The following is a 20,901-nucleotide window of genomic DNA, read 5'->3' on the forward strand; positions in this document are numbered from 1 at the left end:
AAATCGTTGTCATTATATTTCGTGGTCGGAACCTAAACATATAAAAAACATAGCAGAATCAGTTTATAATTCGCAACATAGCCACAAAAAATACAGACGAATTTAGTTAGAACCTTCTTTTTTTGTAAATTGTTTAGCAATAGTTAGAACATAGTCTCACAATAATTATACTTTGTATAGCTTGAATGACATACTGAATCCATTTTTCACTCGATACTGTTGTTTCTAGAGTTACTTTATATTTGAAAGTGTAATATCGCCCAGGCAGTATAACATTTATTGTGGAAAATATTTGCTTTTATTAAAGAACGCAATACACATTCGCAATTGCAAATATATATTTTACAAATAGCTATATTCAATGTGTATTTAGACTGAGAGTTGAAAAAAATATTCACCGCAGTACACTTTATATTTTAAAAATCGTATAACAATTTCCTTTTATTTGTCATTATACCAAGTAGTTATTAGGAAAGTTTATAATATTAACATCAGTGATAAGTATTCACTAATTGCTGATTATTCCATTTCTGATTATTTCATTTTGAAAATTATTATTTAAGAATTATTCTTTTGCTAATTGCACAATAATTACTATTAATTTTACAAATTAAATAAATTATTATATACCAGATAAAAATAATATTAATGCATTTTAAACAAGTAAACCCTGAGCATTTGAACAAATAAGAGACCTATATCAATATAAGCAATAGGCATTGCAAATGTTTAATATTAACACCCCCTTGTTAGAGTTCAATATCAAAAAGGTACAAAGGAGCCCCTAGACCAGATCCATGTGCCTGCCTCGGTTCGCTCTGGGTCCAACCTTGTTGTTGTAAAATATTATCACGTAAGAAACAATGTGTGTTTTCACACATACTTCAGTCCCATTCCGTTCTAGTCACGAGTGAAGTTTCTTCAAATCGAGACCAGCCATACACTATGGATATGGCATTATGTATGTTTTTGATTTCGGTCATCCTTTTTTAGTAATTACTTAATCATAATATTGTAGTTGCTTTGTTATTTCTCTCTACTTGAATGGTAGATATAGTGTTAAATCTGCTATAATGTCCTCATAAATTAATAATATAACATAATTACATTAAACAGAAACTTGGTGTAAATAAAAAAAAATCAATGTTTAAAAAGTTTCCATTAATTAAGAGTTAACACATTCGAAATGCTCATTTTGTTAATGTATTAATATTTAATTAGTAAAGTAATATTTGTAAACTGGTTTAATTTAAAAAAATATAAACTCACCAATAAATCTGACATTGCCAACCGACCGCATGCGAGCACGTCTATACTCTTCTTCCAAAATCAACTGAAGTTCCTTCTTTTTAGTCTAAACATAAATAATAACATAATTTAAGTAAAAATACTGATGTATTTTATTTGACTTATTGAACATTTAAGTATACTTACAGCATCATTACATTCAGCGATTTCTTTCTCTAATTTCAATACTTGGTCATCTACTTTCTTTGTTACAAACTGATTTTGACATTTACTGATAATGAGTGCTCTGAAATTAACACATTGGTCAGGAGTACTCGCCTTATCAGCAGGAACCTGTAAATTAAAATTTTGTAAAGATGGTGGTATATATAAAGTAGATATCATAGTGTTGTCAAATTATTCATTTTATTTATTTATACTTTATTGTATACATAAAAAATATTAATACAAAAAAAAATATGAAAATAAGCAAACACACAAAGGCGAGCTTGAACAAAGAGTTCCAGAAAACCCAAAGTGGAAAGGAGCATCAATGTATTCATAACCAATTTAGCCATTTATTCATAAAAACTCAAACCTTCAAACTGATTTTAACTATTATATTGCCTGACTTTATTTCTAATTGAAAATGTAGCAGCACAAAAAAAAAAGTTAGAACACTTCAATAGCTAAAATGGTTTTGAAAGGTATACAGTTTTTATGAATTAATGTGTTATTCTCTACTATAACTAATTACCTTGAGCATTGAAAGTTTGTTACACATAGCCGCATAAGCTTCAGAGAAATTGGGTTCATCTATAGCCTTTTCAAACACAAGATCAATAACGCCTTCAAGACGTGTTTGATTATTTATTTCTAAAGTTTTCACTTTTTCCAGTAGTGTATCAAATTTTTGTGGTGTTAATTTATTAAGAATACCTCGGAACTTTTTGTATAGTTCCTGAAAAGATAACAAAAAATTAATATTTTAAACATAATAAAACACATATTTTTGTATTAACTAGTTTATGCCCGCAACGTAAATTTGGGAAGTAGAAAAACCAATAAAAAAAACATTTCTAGATAGTGAATTAAGATAAAATACACATCGAGTTTTACACCTTCATAAACTCTACTATAAACAGCTCGACAAAAAAATGTTTTTGATGATACTTTGATTGGTAAATAAGCATAATGTCTATGTGATGGAAAGTAGTAACTATCATCTATAGGTATAAACAGCATCGTAAATATTACAGAATGAGACAAGGATATCCACATAAACATTTCTATGAAGTCTCCCTCTGGTATATTATCCTGATTAAAACATAAATTTTCCTTAAATATCTTCTTTGTACAAACATTGTTTAGTTACAATTTTATTGTGTATACAAATAAAACAAGATTGAAACTTGCCTGAGTTTTGTATGCATCTTCCGTAAGAGTCTCTTTCCTAAATCTAGATGGCTTCCAAGCAGAGTCAACTTCATTTAATTTAACTTCTTCACGTGACAGGGTCACCACATGAATTATTTTAGCACCACTATTGCTATTTTGGCTTGTACTTGATTTCATACTACCTTTGCCTGCAAAATAAATTTATCATGCAAACCATATCATATAGTGTTACTTAGCAACTTAATATAATTTAATACTGTTTTTCATATTAAAAAGCAATAAAAAAAAAATACCTTGAAGTATATAAAATGGAACAGATGTTGGACAAATATAAACAAATTCTTACCTCCCAAAGACAAGTTTCTGCTATCTTTCTTTGCATCTCGTGGAGTATTGCTTCTAGTAGTTCCTATAGTTGAACTTTTTGCAAATGGAGGGAAAAGAGAATCATTTATTGGTCTCGTGATAGGGGAGAATGCTATGGTTTCTGGAATTGTACTTGTCTGTAAAAAAAGATAAATTAATGTCACTTTCTCTACAAAAAAGTCAATTTCTGAACATAAATGAACATTACTTACTTTTATTATGTTGCATGTCTCTAGCAAGGGTACGTTCGGTTTGTTCTTGGACAGAGGATCATCCTTAATTTGCTTTAATAAGCCAATATTATAACATTTCTTTCCTGATTTGTTTATTGGAGACCATTGATCTAAAATACAGATAAAAAGATTATAAAAAACAATGTCAATAACTACATATATACAAATTAAGAATTATTAATTTTTACACAAACCTTCGCTATATTTGTATTTAGGCACAAATACAGATGGAGTCACAAGAGTTTCAGAAACTTCTATGGGTTTCGACACAAGCTCATCTTCCTTAGGTGATAACAAGCTCTTTTCATGTTTTGCATTATTGACTTTATCAGTCTCGTCTTTTCCATTCTGATAAGGATTCGACTCAATTAAATTTGTGTCACTGTTAGCCATTTTAGCTGATTTTTTATTACTATTTTTAGAATTTTTTACAATTTTTTCATTTTTATTTATATCTTCTTTAGTAATGTCAATCTTTAGACCATTTCCATTAGCAGAATCTGGATCTTAAAAAAAAAAATATAATTTTATTATACAATTAACCACACATTTCAAATTATATATTCAAGCGAAGGTACAGAAAGGGCAGCAAAGGTTTTTACAGCAAAGTCTAGTGTTAAACAGACTTAACAAAGATGAAAGATGATAACAAACCAGTGGACTTATTATTAAGATTAATATCTTTCATCTTAGAATCAGGTTGATTAGTGCGAAGACAGCTGGCTATACTTTGTGTTAACTTGGCTTGAGCTTGTATTGCACTAGATGCTTCTTTACTTTCGGATGTTTCCGGTGCAGTAGGCAGTTCCTTGGCAACCTTCTCTATGCTGGCTGATAATAACTCTGTGGCAGTTGGTACTGTTTCAATAGGTTCACTTAAATTCTTTTTATCAACATTTATTTCGATTGCTTGCGTTTCAATATCTAACGGAATCAATAGTGGTGTTGTTTGCTTCTTATTTAAATCAACTGCTATTGTTTTATTGTATTGACTAGTTGGAGAGTTGATAACTTCTTGCAAACTATCAACTGAACTAATCACTGTAACAAAATATTACCATTTTTGTATAAATATATGTTTATTGTTAGTAATTTAGTTGAACAAATGTAGATATATTTAAATAAAATTTGACAATGGAAACAATTTACAAAATGTTCATAATGATTTTTTTAGAAAGAACACAACATCTGTATTTATTTCATAACCACTTCAATATCATCACATTCTTTACCATCAAATAGGTGAAATAAATTGTTCATAGATAGATATCTATTCCATATCTTTTTCTGACTGTACAGACACAACACAGATATTCTCAATTCACATACACTTTCAATATCATTCCCTTTTAATCACTAGACTCGAATTTTATTTTTTATATTTAGATTAAGATAGAATTACAATATTATTTAAATAAATATGATTCTGTAACTATGTCTATAGTATCTACACAAAATTAAAGCTTGATGATATTTATTTCACTTCACTAAACCTTAAAACTGTGTACAAAGATGTTAGTTACATAAAAGGCAAGAATTTAAAGTGCAATTAACTTATATGTCCATAAGGCAATAAATACATAGACAGTCTTTTGTCTCTAATGTCCTTTTCATCAAGGTTCATTAGAGGCCTGACTCATAAATGAATTTATAATGGTCATTACTGAATCATTTTAAATCAATAATTAAGTCTATCAGCATATATACATAAGTTGATATATAATAGTATATTGCTATACCCAAGTAAATAACTTGTTTGTATTAATAGAATGTTATGATAGCAGTATAAGACAATCATGGTATTTTTCTAAAATGTAAAAATGGAGGTCAAATTTTTAAAATCTATTCAAAGTACATGTCTTTATATAATATTGCATTCAATATATGTAAATTGCAATATAACAGATAAAGAATTAAAATTTCGTAATGATGTAGTCTACTTAATAAATAGAAAAACACCTGTGGCTCAATAACGTAATGCAAGGCTTTTGACCTGTTGATATCACATATAATATTGTAAAGTAATAAAATTTTGGTATATTACATGTAGTTTGACCAACGTGTGCACAAAATAATACAGGCGCATTAATAGATTTTTAATATCGCCTATCACTTTTTGCGAACCACGTTCGAGTTCTAAAAATAGAGACGTGAGGTATTTCCACGTGGGAGTTCCTGCACAAACTGTACCTTTATATCAGACTTTATAATGTGGCACTGATGGCTAAAATTATATCACAGTTCGCCAATTCAAAAACTTGTTAAAAATCCAGAAAAAAGAACATACGACAACGTAACAATATGGTAAAAGAAAGTATATCTAAAAGGTCACTCAAGAATCTAGATTGTCGGATTATTAACACTATTTAAACACATTACTTTTGTAAACTTAATTAAAAAATTATTGCTAAAAATGCTAAATTACAATATATTGTAAAAAAGTGTATAGAAATAAAATATTAAAAATATTTAAAGCGAGAAGTGCTTCAAACGACTGTATGATGTAAAATCGGCCATATTGAACCATGCATACAGACAGGCGACCTACGGTCAACTAGTGTTGTGCGCATGTACATAATCAATCGATTTATACATTTCAGTCATTTAAAACAATCGAAAATAATTTTTTTATTTCGATATATGAATTAGGCACTCATTAGTCAATTATGATTTTCTGTGCTTTTATAAAGTTCTTCAAATATAAACATTATTAATATTTAACTAGTAAGCAAAGGTTTTAATACTTGGCATCTTATATATATACTTTTTTTATATATGGCCTTAAAGTAAATAGTTAAATACGAATAGTTAAGAATAAATAGTTACTTAAGAATAATAGTAAAGCATAAATAGTTAATTACAAAAATAATATACGATGAAAACAAGTCTCGTTTCTTAAGAACTTCTAGTGATGTGCGAACGTACATAATCAATCGATTTATACTTTACAGTCGATTTAATACAATCGAAAATACTTTTTGTATTACGATATATCAAATAGGCACTGAATATGTAATAGTCAATTATGGTCTTTTGTGCTTTTATCAAGACCTTCAAATATAAATATTATCAATATTTAACTAGCAAGCAATGTTTTTAATAATTAGCATTTTATTTCAATAACAATTATGAACTTTTTTTTTAATATGGCCTTATAGTATATAGTTAAATACGAATAAATAGTTAATTAGAAAAATAATATACGATGAACTACCGGAAGAATTTCAGGGCGTTATAAGAACAGATTTTTTTTATAAGAGCGCTGATTGCCTACAATTCGCAACTGTGTAAACACTACGCGAACAATAATAATATAAAAATTATTACGTTGTAAGCTTCCTAATTGCTAGAAGTGTTAAATAAAATTTTCTCTGACAAACAGAGCTATTTGCGATCGAATGGCAAAAGACAGAACTAATTCATAATAGTAATTTTGTTTCTAAAACGTTCTCTAGAGATGCTATCATCAACGTTCTGTTAAGTAATCGCTTTCAGGAACATGCTAAAAATTAAGATTTAGAAAAACCATTGCGGCGTTACCAAATCTGAAGAAACTTTAGATACTTTTTTTTTTTAAGAACCTCATAATGTAGTTTCTAGGGAAAATTTCAGCAGAGAACACATTTCACAGCCTAAGCGTTCGCGGGAGCAAACTTCTCCGAAACAGCACTGTGCGCGACCATTTAAGTATTAGCGTATGACGATGAATTTTCTGTCTATGGCCAACTGTGCGTTGATAAAAGGTAATTTTGGGCATCGTTTTGAACAATTACTCAGAACAGATTCCGTTATACAAACGGTAGAATACACAAAGAAAGGCAGTCTCGCCTTAAATTTAAAGGGCTTGACATTACCTGTGAGCTTCGCGTCGTCGACAATTGTCATAGATAGTTTTTAAACCGAATCAAGGTGACCAACCTGGTGCTTTGCCTCATAAAAGATAACAGTAGTTCATGATATTCGCAAAAGAGAACAGTAATTCATTTGTACAATAATAGTCTTTGTCTCATGATGAATTAACGTTACGTTTTATTGAACATCCCGAGCTTTTTCGACGCCAGCTTGACCCTACCTTTAAGATGACCTCCGTGTTGGAGATGTCAGAAAAACCGTATTGTTTAATAAATCGTGATTCTCTAGGTACTCAATGAGCTGCGTATCAAATACAAGCTCCATTACCTTGAAGAAGAGAAAAACTATGCTTATCCTTCGAGCTGTCAGTGAATTTGGTTCTTTTACGGATATCCTGATTTTGGTACGTTTTGGATTCTGTCACTCAAAGAAACTAACGAGCATAGCCCTCTTTATAGCTCGCTGAGTAATTTGAAACTTTTGCATACGGGCAATCTTGTAGGACCATGTTTCGGTTTCGTAAGTCATTAGTGGCAACACGTACGGGTCAAAGACCTTTGTATTTAAACTGAGATATTTTGGATGTGATGTGGTGTGTTTCTGAACTTTGCCCATTCGAGTTAGATTCGTCGGGTGACCTCTCGGTCAAAGTTGGGCTTACCTAGTCGAATAAGTTATACCAGGTATATACACTCATCGACAACTTAAAGCATAGTGTTCTCAGTTATGGCCAGTATAATTGACATGGACGTATTCATCTTAAGACCTATCTGTTGAGAAAGACTATTGAGGTCACTGAGCATAATATTCAAGCCTTTCAAGAATTCTGCCATGTTTATTATATCATCGGCAAATCTAAAAGTGAGTGATGTATTCGCCATTTATGTTTATACCAGAGCACTTGCAGTCCTTTAAAACGACTATTTCGACAAAGAAATTGGGCATTGTAATTATTTAATTCGACTTTATCGTGTAATTCTGGTATAGCATGGGTCACCCCTTCCTTTCCCGTGGGTGTCATAAGAAAGACGAAGGGAGCTTAATAGTCGAAGTATGGGGATCAGCGTTCCTCTAAAAATATTACCAAAGACTAACTGTAATTGTCAAACCGCCTGCCTAAAATGTCACGCTTAACTCTCTCTTTATGGAGGAAGCCTACGTTAAACAGTGGTTAACGGCTGATATCAAACTTTTAGACCTTACTCACGGATTAAATTCGGGAAACTTGACAATTTCCAAATCAATAGAAGCCTTTATTCATGAGGACAGTTCACGGATGTTTTGTGAGTAGCATTGAGTGGCCAGCAGCATCCCCGAATTTAAATTTTGGGTCATTATAAAGTAAAATTACAATAATTATTACTTACATTTTTTAGAAAATGAGTTCATATTTATTCTTACAATAAAAATTTCGCTGTAATATCAAATATCTCAAAAATTTTCATTTAAAATATATCAACAATTAATTTTAATTTTAGAGATAATTTTTAAAGAAATCGTGCCGTAGAATCAACCACAGTATAACTCATGATAATTATTATACAATAAAACTGTGTATGTTCTCAAAAAAACATAAGAGTGAAAGACGACACAATATTTTGAGATTCCTACTGACAAAGTATGTCCAGATGTCACATATTTGAGACTCGAAAGATTTTTTAATTTATTGACTCATGTTTTTTTGGGAGAAGATGCGCTTTTAACTGTTTTATTAATAGAATATGTACCAAAATGATAATAATTTCAATTTCAACTTATATATTATTAGCAATTAAACAAAGAAATAAAAAAAGAAATTAATAATAGCTGTCACTATTATACAACGCAAATAAAGAGCTCATAGCATATTCATGGCAATCTCTTTCTACGACATTTGCCAGTATTAGAGAACATTACACGATGTCTATAGTCCTCCAATCTGATTTCCCTTAAAAATGCATAACGTCCATGGTCCATTCCAGTACCCACTTTGTAGCACTTGTAAATTTACTTGCTTGAATATTCAAGTACATATTACATCCTGTACATCCTTTAAATACTATAGACCTCCTAATGCTTATACTTCCAAAATTCGCGTGAGATATTTTTACTTTTACTGTCGTTCCCTGTTTTGATTCTGGCAAAATATTAAGAAAAGAAAAACAATTGCTAACCGAAAAACAAATATTTTCAGTTACTTTTATATTATGTTTAAAAAATAAAAACAAATTAAATTGCTAATAAAATTGATATTAAAATACTACACTACCTGAACCACAGCGAGCTTGTTTTGTCCCTATCACCTCCTAAAATATTCTTTTTATTAGAATAAAAATTATCCTATATATTAAGCTCAAACAATACACATTTACAAAATCTGAAATTAGCTGTGAACGAAAATCGTGACAGGGAATTTTTATATATTAAAATGTTTAATAACCAATAAAACTAGCTGAAAAACATAGGTAAAAATTGCTACAGCTTGGTCACTGAGTTTGAAAAAAGAGTCATCTGCCTAGTCAACTAGTATACCTGTAAATATTTACTTTTAATATTAATTCATTAATTAATTTAACATATTTAATCTTTTATTCTGTGTTATCGCTCTATTCGACTTTACACAATCGTAATATATTCGATTCAATGAAATTACAACCTTCATTCTAAAAATATAAAATATCGATACAATTACTTTCATCAACTGTGTCGCTACGATAGAGGTGACGTTTTCATCATGAAAGACGATTCACTGCTAGGAAATAACTCAAAAGATAAAAATGGACCTTTATATATAAAACCTCTATCTTATACATACTTTTCAACTGCTATTTAAAAAACAAACTAAGATTTTAACAAATATTAAAGTTTAATAATTTAATTAGCGCTGTAAAATTTAACGTGATTTAATGAATACCTATTATTTGGTAAAAACGTTTCGTAATTATTTCGTGATCGAAACCTGTACAGTACATCTAATTGTTTTAACAATTAAGAATAATGTAATAATTGCTACGCAACTCTCGATGAACATGTATGATTCACAAATAGCTGGATATTTATATAATTAACTATCCAGTAGATACCCCGAACATCGACATATTCACTATTAAAATACCTATTATCAATATTCATTTGTAGTATAGTATATCGCATACTTATGCAATAACGACCCTGACAGTAGATAAAACAAAATCAGTCATAATTAAGTGATAAAAAATGACTAATCGTAGGGAACATTCAGTTTATACTAAATAAATCTAAAATATTTTTGTCACCTGTATTATCACATTTCATTTTGTATATTTTTATCATTATATAATTAAAAATAAATAATAATTCTACTACAGTACCATAAACATAAGTTTATATATAATAGTTTGTAATTACGTAACTTATCTTCTTACTACCTATTTCGTTTATCTAAAATTATAATTAGAAGATATTAACTTCTAGACTTACGTGTTTTACCGTTTGGTAAATAGTCGCGATATCTCGTCTCGTATAAACCGTTACTAGATGATATCCGGATATAAGAAATAATAATATGAACGGTATTTATGACAGCAATAGAAACCAAATATAATTATTATTAAAATTTCTGTTTGTTTGTATTTTATTCCGGAATTACACAAAAACCGTTGCACTAAACTGGATACGGCTTTTTTTCAATTCTATAAAATCGAACTTAAAATATGGCATAAATACCTTATTTTGAAAGTTATATATCTTTCCTACTTTGAAAATTAGGTTTGAAATTTTGTAGGTTCCTACAAAATCGGTCGAAAGAGAAAACGGTGAAGACAGAGCGACTATCCCTGAAATCCATCTCCGAAGCGTTACAAACATTGAAAGATGTATATGCTACATAATAAGGCACATAAGTTACTCACCTTTGATTTATTTACTATCAATCTTTAGAGAACGCTATTCACATCAGTACCACTAGATAATTATATAGGGCAAAAATATCATGTTTGAAACCAGTATTGAAATAATATATCATATTAACTGATATAATATACTGAGTGTGATGTAATTGCTGTCAATTAAGTATCAGAGACCTTTGCCCTACTATAGGTTTAATAAATCACTAGACCCATTTGGTATTTAAGAAACGTTCTATAATTGTAGAATAATTAAAAGCGTGACATTAATTTTTATCTATTCTAAATTGAAAAAATGCCGTACCGTGTTTGACGTGTCATGTTATCTACAACAATATTATAAAGAGGAAAGATTTGTATTTTTGTATGTAAAAAATGCTAAAGAATATCTTTTGTCGCGTGCGCTGCGGAAACTATTGGTAACAAAAAAATTCGCGTTACTATATGTTCAACTATTATCATTACGTCACTATAACCATTTTTTTTTAAATATTGTAAAAATGTCCACCCGTGCAAAGCCGAGACGGGCCGCTAGTAGTAGGATAAATGATTAAAAAGTCTATTGCTATAATTCACTAAATACATTAAAATTGAAATTGCAAAAGTAGCATAATTCGCGTATTTGTTACAATTTTTATTTCAATGCGTGGGAATTTATAATTTTTTTTTATTAAATAAGATATATTTTTATATTAATTCTTATACAAAATATAGCATTTAAAGACAAAAATCTATAAAGCGTAATTATGTGAACTATGCGCTATTTTGTGTTTCTTTTTTTCTAATATTAACAACATATTCTTAGAAACTACATTATTTTTAAAAATAATGAGCATTTATATTGTTCATACTCTTGATAAATTAGCTTTAAACCTATATTTTGTAGGTGACTGACATACTTTTCTAAATCACTCTAACGTATAATCATCTATATCCCTCATTACAAAGAACAACAAAAGGTATTTTTTATATGTCAAATAGGTATATCATAACATATCTATCATTATGTTAATTTATATACATAACATATATACACTTAATTTTTTGTGTAATGTATGTTCGCCACCACTGCCTTAAAATGCTTTCAGTTTTTACCTAATGTTTAGCTGGTAGAGAATGCCATACGACATTAAGGTGATCCGGTGGTCTAGAAATTTCGAAAAATTTATATTATTTTTTCATATTTCGATAATATAGTAAATATTTCAAAAATATACATTTAAAATTTGGTGACAATATTCTCAGTATTTTATATCGTAAAACCCATTTAAAAGGTCAATTCCAAAGAAGGTAGTCTAGCTGTTCGGCCAAGTGAGTAATTCTATTGTTCGGCGGAACGCATCTGCTTCGGTTTCTATACCTGATTTGTAAGTAAAGGGATTTTAGTTTTCAAGAGCTTTTTGCGTTAAATATTTTCATTTTTTTTACATGCAAAACGTGATTAATAAAATAGAAATTTTCGGACTAAAACGCCAGCCATTTTTTTTTTTTATTTTAAACAACACGCCATTTTTTTCATTTCAGGACCTACAATAGATTTATTTATAATGATTAAAAATCTGTTTAGTTTTTTTTTTATTTCACACCCATAGAAGAGCTAAATTATCGTGCGCCGCCCAGGTTCTTTTTTTTTTTAAACAGACTGACTTCAACGCCATTTTTAAAATAGTTAAAATTTTGTTATTCTTTGTAATAATGACTTTTGTATATAGTAATTTGATAGTCCTTTAAAAGTTTCATATGTTTTGATTGTTAATTAAATGTAAAAAAAATTGTAAAATTCATGTAATTCTGAACTTCCAGACACCCGGTGGTCCCTTTAAGGTCACCATTTGTACAAAATTTATTATGCATTAAAGAATAAATAAATATTATTTTTTTTTCTCTTCTGCGTTGTCAATATTTATTTATTTATCCCCTTATTCATAAAAATACTATATTCCCAATCTACAAGACAGTAACGTAATACTCTAATAGTTAAAATAGGTTTGTATGAGGTTTTAATTTTTCTGTATTAGAAAACTTTAATACCACAGTGTAATTATATATACATTTGACGGACTTAACACCGGATGGTGTTCTTTACCAGTCAACGATTGGGCAAACGAGAGAAATAGATTGGCGGTTCATTTAATAATTGAAGAAACATAAACTAATACATTATAAACATATAATTCGTCCTTTATAAATATACATAAAATACGTAACATAAATATACACAAATAAATACTTAATTTTTATTTATTGTTCGCATTTTTTTATTACAGTATTTATTACAGTACTGATACTTTCCTAAGTATGCATATTGGGAAATTGTAAAGCTTACTTAGTCAATTAATTAAATAAAATTTCCTGCTTCTATCTCAATTATTTGGAGTTAACGTGATATGTTTTTATTCATATTACCCAAGGTTTTCGCTTTTAGTTTTTCGCCCAGCCACCTGCCTAACGTCAAAACTCCTTGGAATAATAAATCAATAAATAAAATATAACTATATCAAATAATTAAATGGATTAGAAGAGTAAAAAAAAAAAAAGAATTCTATGACTCAGAGTAACCAGCAGGGATAAGTTTTAAGAGAAAGTGAGAAAAGATGTCTATAAAGTGTTGATGATTTAAGCTGCTATAGAAATTGTGCTTTTGATTATTTTCCTAATTGAAAAAAAAAGATGTAATTAATTGTCTCTATTTATCATTACACACTATGACATTATGAGTATTTATAAATATTCTCAAATAGAATGGAGTTATCATATTCAAAAGGATTATACAATAGAGAAAGTAAACAACTATACAAGTACTCACCAACATTAGTTGTAGGTCCATTTGATTTACTAGAAACAGGCAAATCATTAGTTTCTTGTGGCTCCACATGTTTTACTTTTTCTTCTGATTTTACCCTAGACCTATTTTCTCGTATTCTTTGTGGTTGAGGTGCAGGTACTATAACAGGCGGCACAATGGGAGACGCAGATTCAGGAGAAGTCACTGGAGCAGACGTATACGTAATCACTGGGGTATTGCTAACAGTCATCGCGACGATTTGAGAATCAGAAATAACATCCGACACTTTCTCTAAATCTTCGTTTTGAGGCACAACCGGTTTGCTTTTATTTTGTTTATGTTGTTTATTATGAATTAAATTCTTACTTGTATCTATAACTAAGGACTGATCACTATTCTTTTGGAGTTGTTTATTATTTTGAAGTTTAGGCACTATAACAGGACTATCAGATATTGCTGACACCACAGGTGTATCATTAGATTCTATAGCAACATCAAGTCCTAAATTTTTATTTTCGTTCACAAGAACTATATCTTTTATTAAATTATTATTATTTATAGAAGTCATTGTTATATTGGATTGAACTTGTTGCGAACTTGGCGTTGTCGTAATTGGAATTTCATTATTCTTCGATAATTTATTAGAACATTCAACAGCACTTGGCTGATTTATTATTTCATTTACTTTCCTAGTAAATTCTTCAGCAGCGCTGTGTGTTTGTTGATCCTATTTGAAAAAAAAAAAAAGATTTATAATAACAATAATCATTATTAAAATAATACATGCTAAAATTTCAGATAAGAGTATAAAGAGCATAGTGTCAAAAACAGATTAAAATTTAATAAGCTAAAGTGACATTTGTATGGCTAAATGTAGATACATGTTTTTTTTTTAATTAAAACAATACATACCATTTTTCAGTATTGCATGGTAATTGGATGAAAACATTTCTCAAATCAGGCCGAATTTGATTTGGGGACTAATCTATATATATATAAAAATTAATGCCACTTTTCGTTGTAATTTTATTACACAAGAACGGGCTCACCTATCCAAACTAAATGTTTAGGCTTTGTTCCGGTTATATGAAATTTTCACAAAATCGATCGAGTGGTTCTTAATTTATCACATTTTTTGTAACAAATGAATTCAATAAATGGCGGATCATTTTGTTAATAGGAATTTTTAAGTCAAATTCAAACTTTTTTAAGATAGGGATTGTGCTGTCAAATTGAAACTTTTTTCAGTGTTGACAGTACAAGCATGTTGTTATGTCATTCATGCGGTGATTTTATTTTGTTTTGCGTTATTGCTTTGTGTTTATATTTTTAAACATATTGTTGGATGCATTCATACAAACGGTGAGTCTTGAATTGTTCAAATGTATACTATGTATATGTGTGCGTGTACTTTTCTCAGTTTTTTACCGACTCGTCGGTGTTTCATATCGTTTACAGACTTTATTTGAAAATATATTTTTGTTTCAATAGATGAATTTGATGTTAATTTTTTTTTATTTTACTTTATACGCAGCAAAGCACGTACGGGCCGCTTGTTTTTTTATATAATATAAATATACATTTCTACATATTGTTTATAGATTAATGTACGTGTTAAATAAAATAGCGGCAATGTTTTTAAAACGAAAACATATTTTATGCCTATACTCAGATATAAATCAAAGTAACATTAAGCATCGCTAATAATCATTATGCACTGTTAATCTCGTTCTTTCAAATATATCTGTAAGAATTTCTGTATTGTTTTATTTTTTCAAATTAACCTTACAATATAATTTCTTCTTCATCATCATTACAACCTATTTATTTTCCACGACTGAATAGAGGCCTTCCTCATAATACGCCACAAACTGCGCATTCAACGGTACCCTGCAACTCTTGACATCGTCACGCTGGCGTCACTCCATACCACGCCTGCCTGTACGAGGTCGCCGCTCGAATAACTTTTACCTTCATCATTTATTGGTTGCTGGAGCTATATGGTTGGCCCATTGTCATTTCTGTGACTAAAACAGTGACTTAATTTCTTTTAAGAGTGTTCCCATTCTGGATACTACCTTGAAATGAAACTCCAACAATAAACTTCTACAGAGGTCGTTGAGCGACTGGGAGCATTCTCATGTAGCCACATTTCAATCCCACTAAGTAAAGCTTCTGCACTGGTTAAACTTTCGTCTTTAGACTTTGTGGTAGTATGGATGAAAAAATGTGGCCCAGTTTCCCGTAAACTACCCGGCTGAGTTGGATTCATCGACTGACCTCTGAGTCAAAGTTGGATTTACCCAGTTTACCAAGTTGTCGCAGATATACATTATTTTCCAACTATAACTGATAGGGTGGTAAATAGATTTTTAGTAATAGTCTAACAGCCCTATGGCTAGCAATATACCTTATTAGATCAACCTCTACAGGGTTGCCCCCAGAAATTATCATGTTTAATTCTTATTGAATTCGACACAATGAGCTAACCGACTTGTTATCACCCTCTTCTATTATCCACCAGGCAAGCGGGGTTGCCATTCCATTATCCCAAAAAAAAAAAAACTTCAACCGGTATATAGGTGAAAAATGGACATTAAACATTTTTTTAGTTTTATCCATGTTCATCTTAAGACCTACTTTTCCAGAAACACTACTGAGGATATTGTTACATTGGTCACATTGGTCAACCGATGGAGTGACAACCTTAAATGCATGGCAAGAAATCAATTGATGCAGGTGATTCGAAACCGTTCCTACGTAGACTACATTAGTCTAGGAGAGGCCTATATTCAGCAATGGATGGATAATAGCTGATATGATGATAATGGTGATGATTGAAGTTATTGAATATTTAAGGCCTGCAGGGATTCTTTTATAACTACTATATCGTCAGCAAATCGAAGTCGAGTGATGTTCAAGAGGTAGACCCTCACCCTCCCTCACACCCTCTAATACAGTGGTGAAGAATTTCGCAAGTATAACGTCACCTTGTCTTATACCTTTCTGTATATGCACTATAACACCTCGATGTACCGATAATCAATTTATCAGGTACTGTAACATCGCCTGCGTCTTGACTGAATAAAAGGCTTTTTTCATACAGCCTTGGCCAAAAGTATTTGCCACCCTAAAAATCCTTAGAAATTTCTTATCTACCTGTATTGGGTCTATTCTCGCATAGTACACGTCTAAAGATTAAAAAGAGACAATCAAAACAATGCCACATCTCATAAAACTATAAACACAATAGAGGTGACTCATTTCCAGGTTAGTCGAATTTTAGGGAAAGTTTTCGTTTACTATGATTCATCATAGTGTGAATAATTGTCACCAAATTATTTGTAAATTGGTTGTTATTTTACATGAGGCAGTTAAAAAAAAACTAGAAAAATGCCTAAGCGGCGTGAAATAAGTAACGAGGATCATTCATAAAAAATCCAGTTGTTATCTGAAGAAGGCAAATATAAAAATGTATTCCACTCTTTAGTTGTTCGTATAAAATAAAAAAAACGATGGAGCGAAGTGCTTGGTACGAAGTGGAACATCAATTATATAAAGGTGAAATCTTTGTCGGCGTCTCGTTGTTTGATCGTGGAAGGATGCTGAAGAAATAAAGTCATATTTATATTACGGTAACCCTATTCATGCTTACATGAATAAAAAAATTTACCTGTTTCGGAGGACCATTTGTATGGAGACACTATCTATATAATCAAAGGCAAAAAGGTATAACTTACTGTTTGTGGTGTTTGTCTGCCACTAGAATCGCCACTAGGATTTTCTTCTACATAAATTTCTTGTTCTGTAAATAGAAATAATTTAGAAATAACCGAAAATATTTAATTTTGAATAAGTATAATAATTTAATACTGTACTTACTAGTATCAGGATTGATAATTGGCACTCTGTGACTACGTTTAGGTGCCATTTGAGTAGTCCGGATTCCTGAAAAAACATAAATAGTCAAAATTATACATTTTTAAAGATCATGGTGCAAATTTCGATAAAAAGTCTATATGGAGCGACAGTTGTCAGTAAATGGCAATAATAACCTGTGGTATTGATCAGGTTGTTTTCATATTTAAACGAAATTTTGACAGGTAATACAATTGCTCATCTTACAATATAAACATTCGAATGTTTTATTATAAATATAAAATACATATATGTGTATAATTAACTAATGTCGTGTGGAAAGTATAAATAACAGGTAACTCCCACAAGTTACCTGTTATTTATAAACCGTTTTGATAAAATCTGGCACTGACGATTCTCAACTTATTGACGTAAAAGTATATCCTATGCAATAAAATCAATATTAAATAGTATTTATCAGAAATAAAACCCTTTCGGTACATTATTATCAGAAGTTTTGTTCCGCCAGTTTAAGAGCTAAAACTAATGTCTCTCACTTTCACTAGATTGTAAATTTTTATGTACGTTATTTTTATGATATCTAAAATAAGTTCAAATAATCAGTTTTGTGGTAAAAAAGTGCTAATTTGTTGTGCATTGTGCAAGTGTATTTATAAGTCTTTCTGTTTAAAATTTTCAGTCTATATATTAGTAAATAAATTTTTAATAAAAAAATAATTGAATTAAAAAAAATTAAACTAATTGTAAAAACCCAAAAACAAAAAATAAACTGATATTAAACTTAATTTAAAGGATTAAAATACGCATTAGCAATAATAAGGCCATTACATTACACCAATATTCACAAGGGTTTTATTTAAACTTTTATTTTTTAGTAATAATATTATATAACAACTTTGAACCCAATCATCCACTTGCCAATAGAAATACTTATCATTAAATCATAATATGCATTTATCTCATTTATGCATACAGAGCCTTGTGGTATCCCATCATCATCTCAGCAGCATTAAATGATAATGCTCAGTCACAATCATCGAAATAAATTGAAAAAGCCTAAGAAATAACCTATACATCCTTATAAATACGAGAAAAAATAACCCTAACTCTTTAATTGTTAAGGAGTCAAACCTTCAATCATCAGTTCATCTGAATAACTTAAGGGAATATAACATTTAATGGCTTTTAGTAATGTGCCTATAGTATTTAAAGAATTATTCCCAAACTCCTAAACATTTAGGGGCTGTATCTTCCATCATCACCTTCGTATCATGGGATGATGACTACCAGATATAAATATCTGAATAAGTTTAGAAAAAAATAAAAAATATATGAAACACATTATACGTGCCTATAAAATTTGAAGGTTGCCCTCGATTTCTCAGGGTTTCCATCATCAGATCCTGACCTGATGACAATGGGACCACCTCAGGAGTATACTCTTTCGGATAAAAAAAAATAATTTTTAAAATAGGTCCACAATTGATGGAGAAATCGGTGGACATTCTTAAAAAAAAATATACAGTCGAATATAGAAAACATACTGATGTCCATTTGTGTTGAAATTTGGCATATTTATGTAGTTCAATGATAATATTATGGTACCATCGAGCAGGTCCGATAATGAAAATGAAAGGTGACCTTAGTATTTCGTAAACTATGCATGATAAATCCATCGTATTTGAAACTCAACAAATAAATAGAAGTCAAGAAAATATTATTTATGTATTTTCTCTGTATATTTGTTGCGGCATCACAAAAACTACGAAACCATACATACATATGTATTTAAAAATGGAATTGCAAAGACAGAGGCTAAACCAAAATCAATTACATCAGTGTGCATGTAATGTGTATATGACAATTCTTGTTGGTTTGCAAAAAAAAAAAAATAAGAAATAGTAGATATTCACATATTTGTTATATTAATTTTAATACGTAAGCATTTAAAGGTTTACTTCGATAAATTAAAAATCTTCTATCTCTTCTTGTAGAAAAGTTTTACAATACTTCTATAACATTACGTTTAAAATATATATAAATGTAATGTATGTAAAATATGTAATTTCATGGGTTTAACTAAGTATGACAAGAAATGTTGAAGAACTAATTTTAATTATATAAACGCATATACGTTTACGTGTACAAATCAAAATGCATAAAGTAGAATGATTATCGTTTGTAATCATTAAAATGAAAGAATTTGTTCCACAAAAACTGGACTTCAATCGTTACAAAATCATTTATTTTGACTTAAAGATTGAACTACTGAACCCTATTTTGATAAAATTTCAATAGGATTAATCTGAAAGTACACAAGTAATCTTTCAGATAAAAAGATACTGCTTTTAAATTGGTTTATAAATGACGGAGTTATGGAGATAACAAAAATAAAAAAAAAAAAACGAAATTGTGAATGTCCTCCTTTTTTGAAATTGGTTGAAAATATGAATTCTGAGTGACTAACCTGTCTATCGCACTTTAACGTTACATAATACTGTGTATTTTGTCTTTTTTACTATTTATATATTTTTAATGTATTCCGTACAGTATCTGTAACTAATTGTATAATTATTCTTACCAGGCATCGCTTGGGTAAATTGCGTTGGCGCTTGTGGATGTGGCAGAGAAGAGGCTTGTGCTGCCGGCGTGGCTGGAGTTCCTTGTGGACCCACCAAAGGCGTCGTAGGATTGGTTCTACCTCCAGGAGCATTCCCTTGTATATTAGCTGTCTGTAGTGGCTGACCATTTGGGTTTGGGTAATAATCTGATACCAAAAGAATAATAAATTGGTTAATTAAAATACAATTCACGTATATAATCACATTATAATTTACACTAAAATTTTCAAGACGAAAGATTTGATCGTTTGTTTGCAATGGATTGATTTAAAAATTAACTTAAACAATATTAAAAACTCGTTCACTTATATAAAGCTATAGCAAATAACATAGGCTATTTAAAAAAAAAAGGTATATCAAGGTATCAACGTTACGGTATTTCCGGTTTACCCGGTATTTACGGTAGGAAAATGCCGCAGTATGTGCGAATAGCATTTAGCTTAATATTGTTGTTATTTTTTATCAGTCCAAGTATTAATTTAAAATTTAAAATTATCTTTTTATATATCTATCCACACGAAGCTGGCGGGTCACTAGTGTTTTATAATAGTATTATTTATATTAATACTCACATGGTGGTGTATGGCTCGCAGCTGGATTGCTGTAACCCAAATACTGATGCATATAAGGGAAATATCTGAAAATAAAAGTACAAATCAATATGATAATAGTGTTGA

At 29.9% G+C, this 20,901-nt stretch overlaps 1 protein-coding gene across 4 annotated transcripts in view; it reads right to left on the reverse strand.

Moving 5' to 3' along the window:
• Positions 1–20,901, reverse strand: part of LOC113520047 (eukaryotic translation initiation factor 4 gamma 3-like) — a 47,880-nt gene that overhangs the window by 13,609 nt on the left and 13,370 nt on the right. For 2 of the 4 annotated variants that reach the window (XM_052896710.1, XM_031911565.2), the window contains 13 exons: positions 20,797–20,861; positions 20,185–20,370; positions 17,607–17,672; positions 17,465–17,529; positions 13,746–14,451; positions 3,879–4,265; positions 3,419–3,730; positions 3,204–3,334; positions 2,972–3,128; positions 2,644–2,813; positions 1,985–2,188; positions 1,435–1,581; positions 1,270–1,354 (listed from right to left, as the gene is read on the reverse strand). In XM_052896710.1, the coding sequence (XP_052752670.1) occupies positions 1,270–1,354; positions 1,435–1,581; positions 1,985–2,188; positions 2,644–2,813; positions 2,972–3,128; positions 3,204–3,334; positions 3,419–3,730; positions 3,879–4,265; positions 13,746–14,451; positions 17,465–17,529; positions 17,607–17,672; positions 20,185–20,370; positions 20,797–20,861 (2,681 nt within the window). The remainder of the gene's footprint in view (positions 1–1,269; positions 1,355–1,434; positions 1,582–1,984; positions 2,189–2,643; positions 2,814–2,971; positions 3,129–3,203; positions 3,335–3,418; positions 3,731–3,878; positions 4,266–13,745; positions 14,452–17,464; positions 17,530–17,606; positions 17,673–20,184; positions 20,371–20,796; positions 20,862–20,901) is intronic. The other 2 variants (XM_052896708.1, XM_052896709.1) reach the window with 2 other exon arrangements.

The sequence above is a fragment of the Galleria mellonella genome, unplaced genomic scaffold, assembly GCF_026898425.1.
Source record: "Galleria mellonella isolate WM207_F2 unplaced genomic scaffold, CSIRO_AGI_GalMel_v1 utg33, whole genome shotgun sequence".
NCBI classification, from domain to species: domain Eukaryota; kingdom Metazoa; phylum Arthropoda; class Insecta; order Lepidoptera; family Pyralidae; genus Galleria; species Galleria mellonella.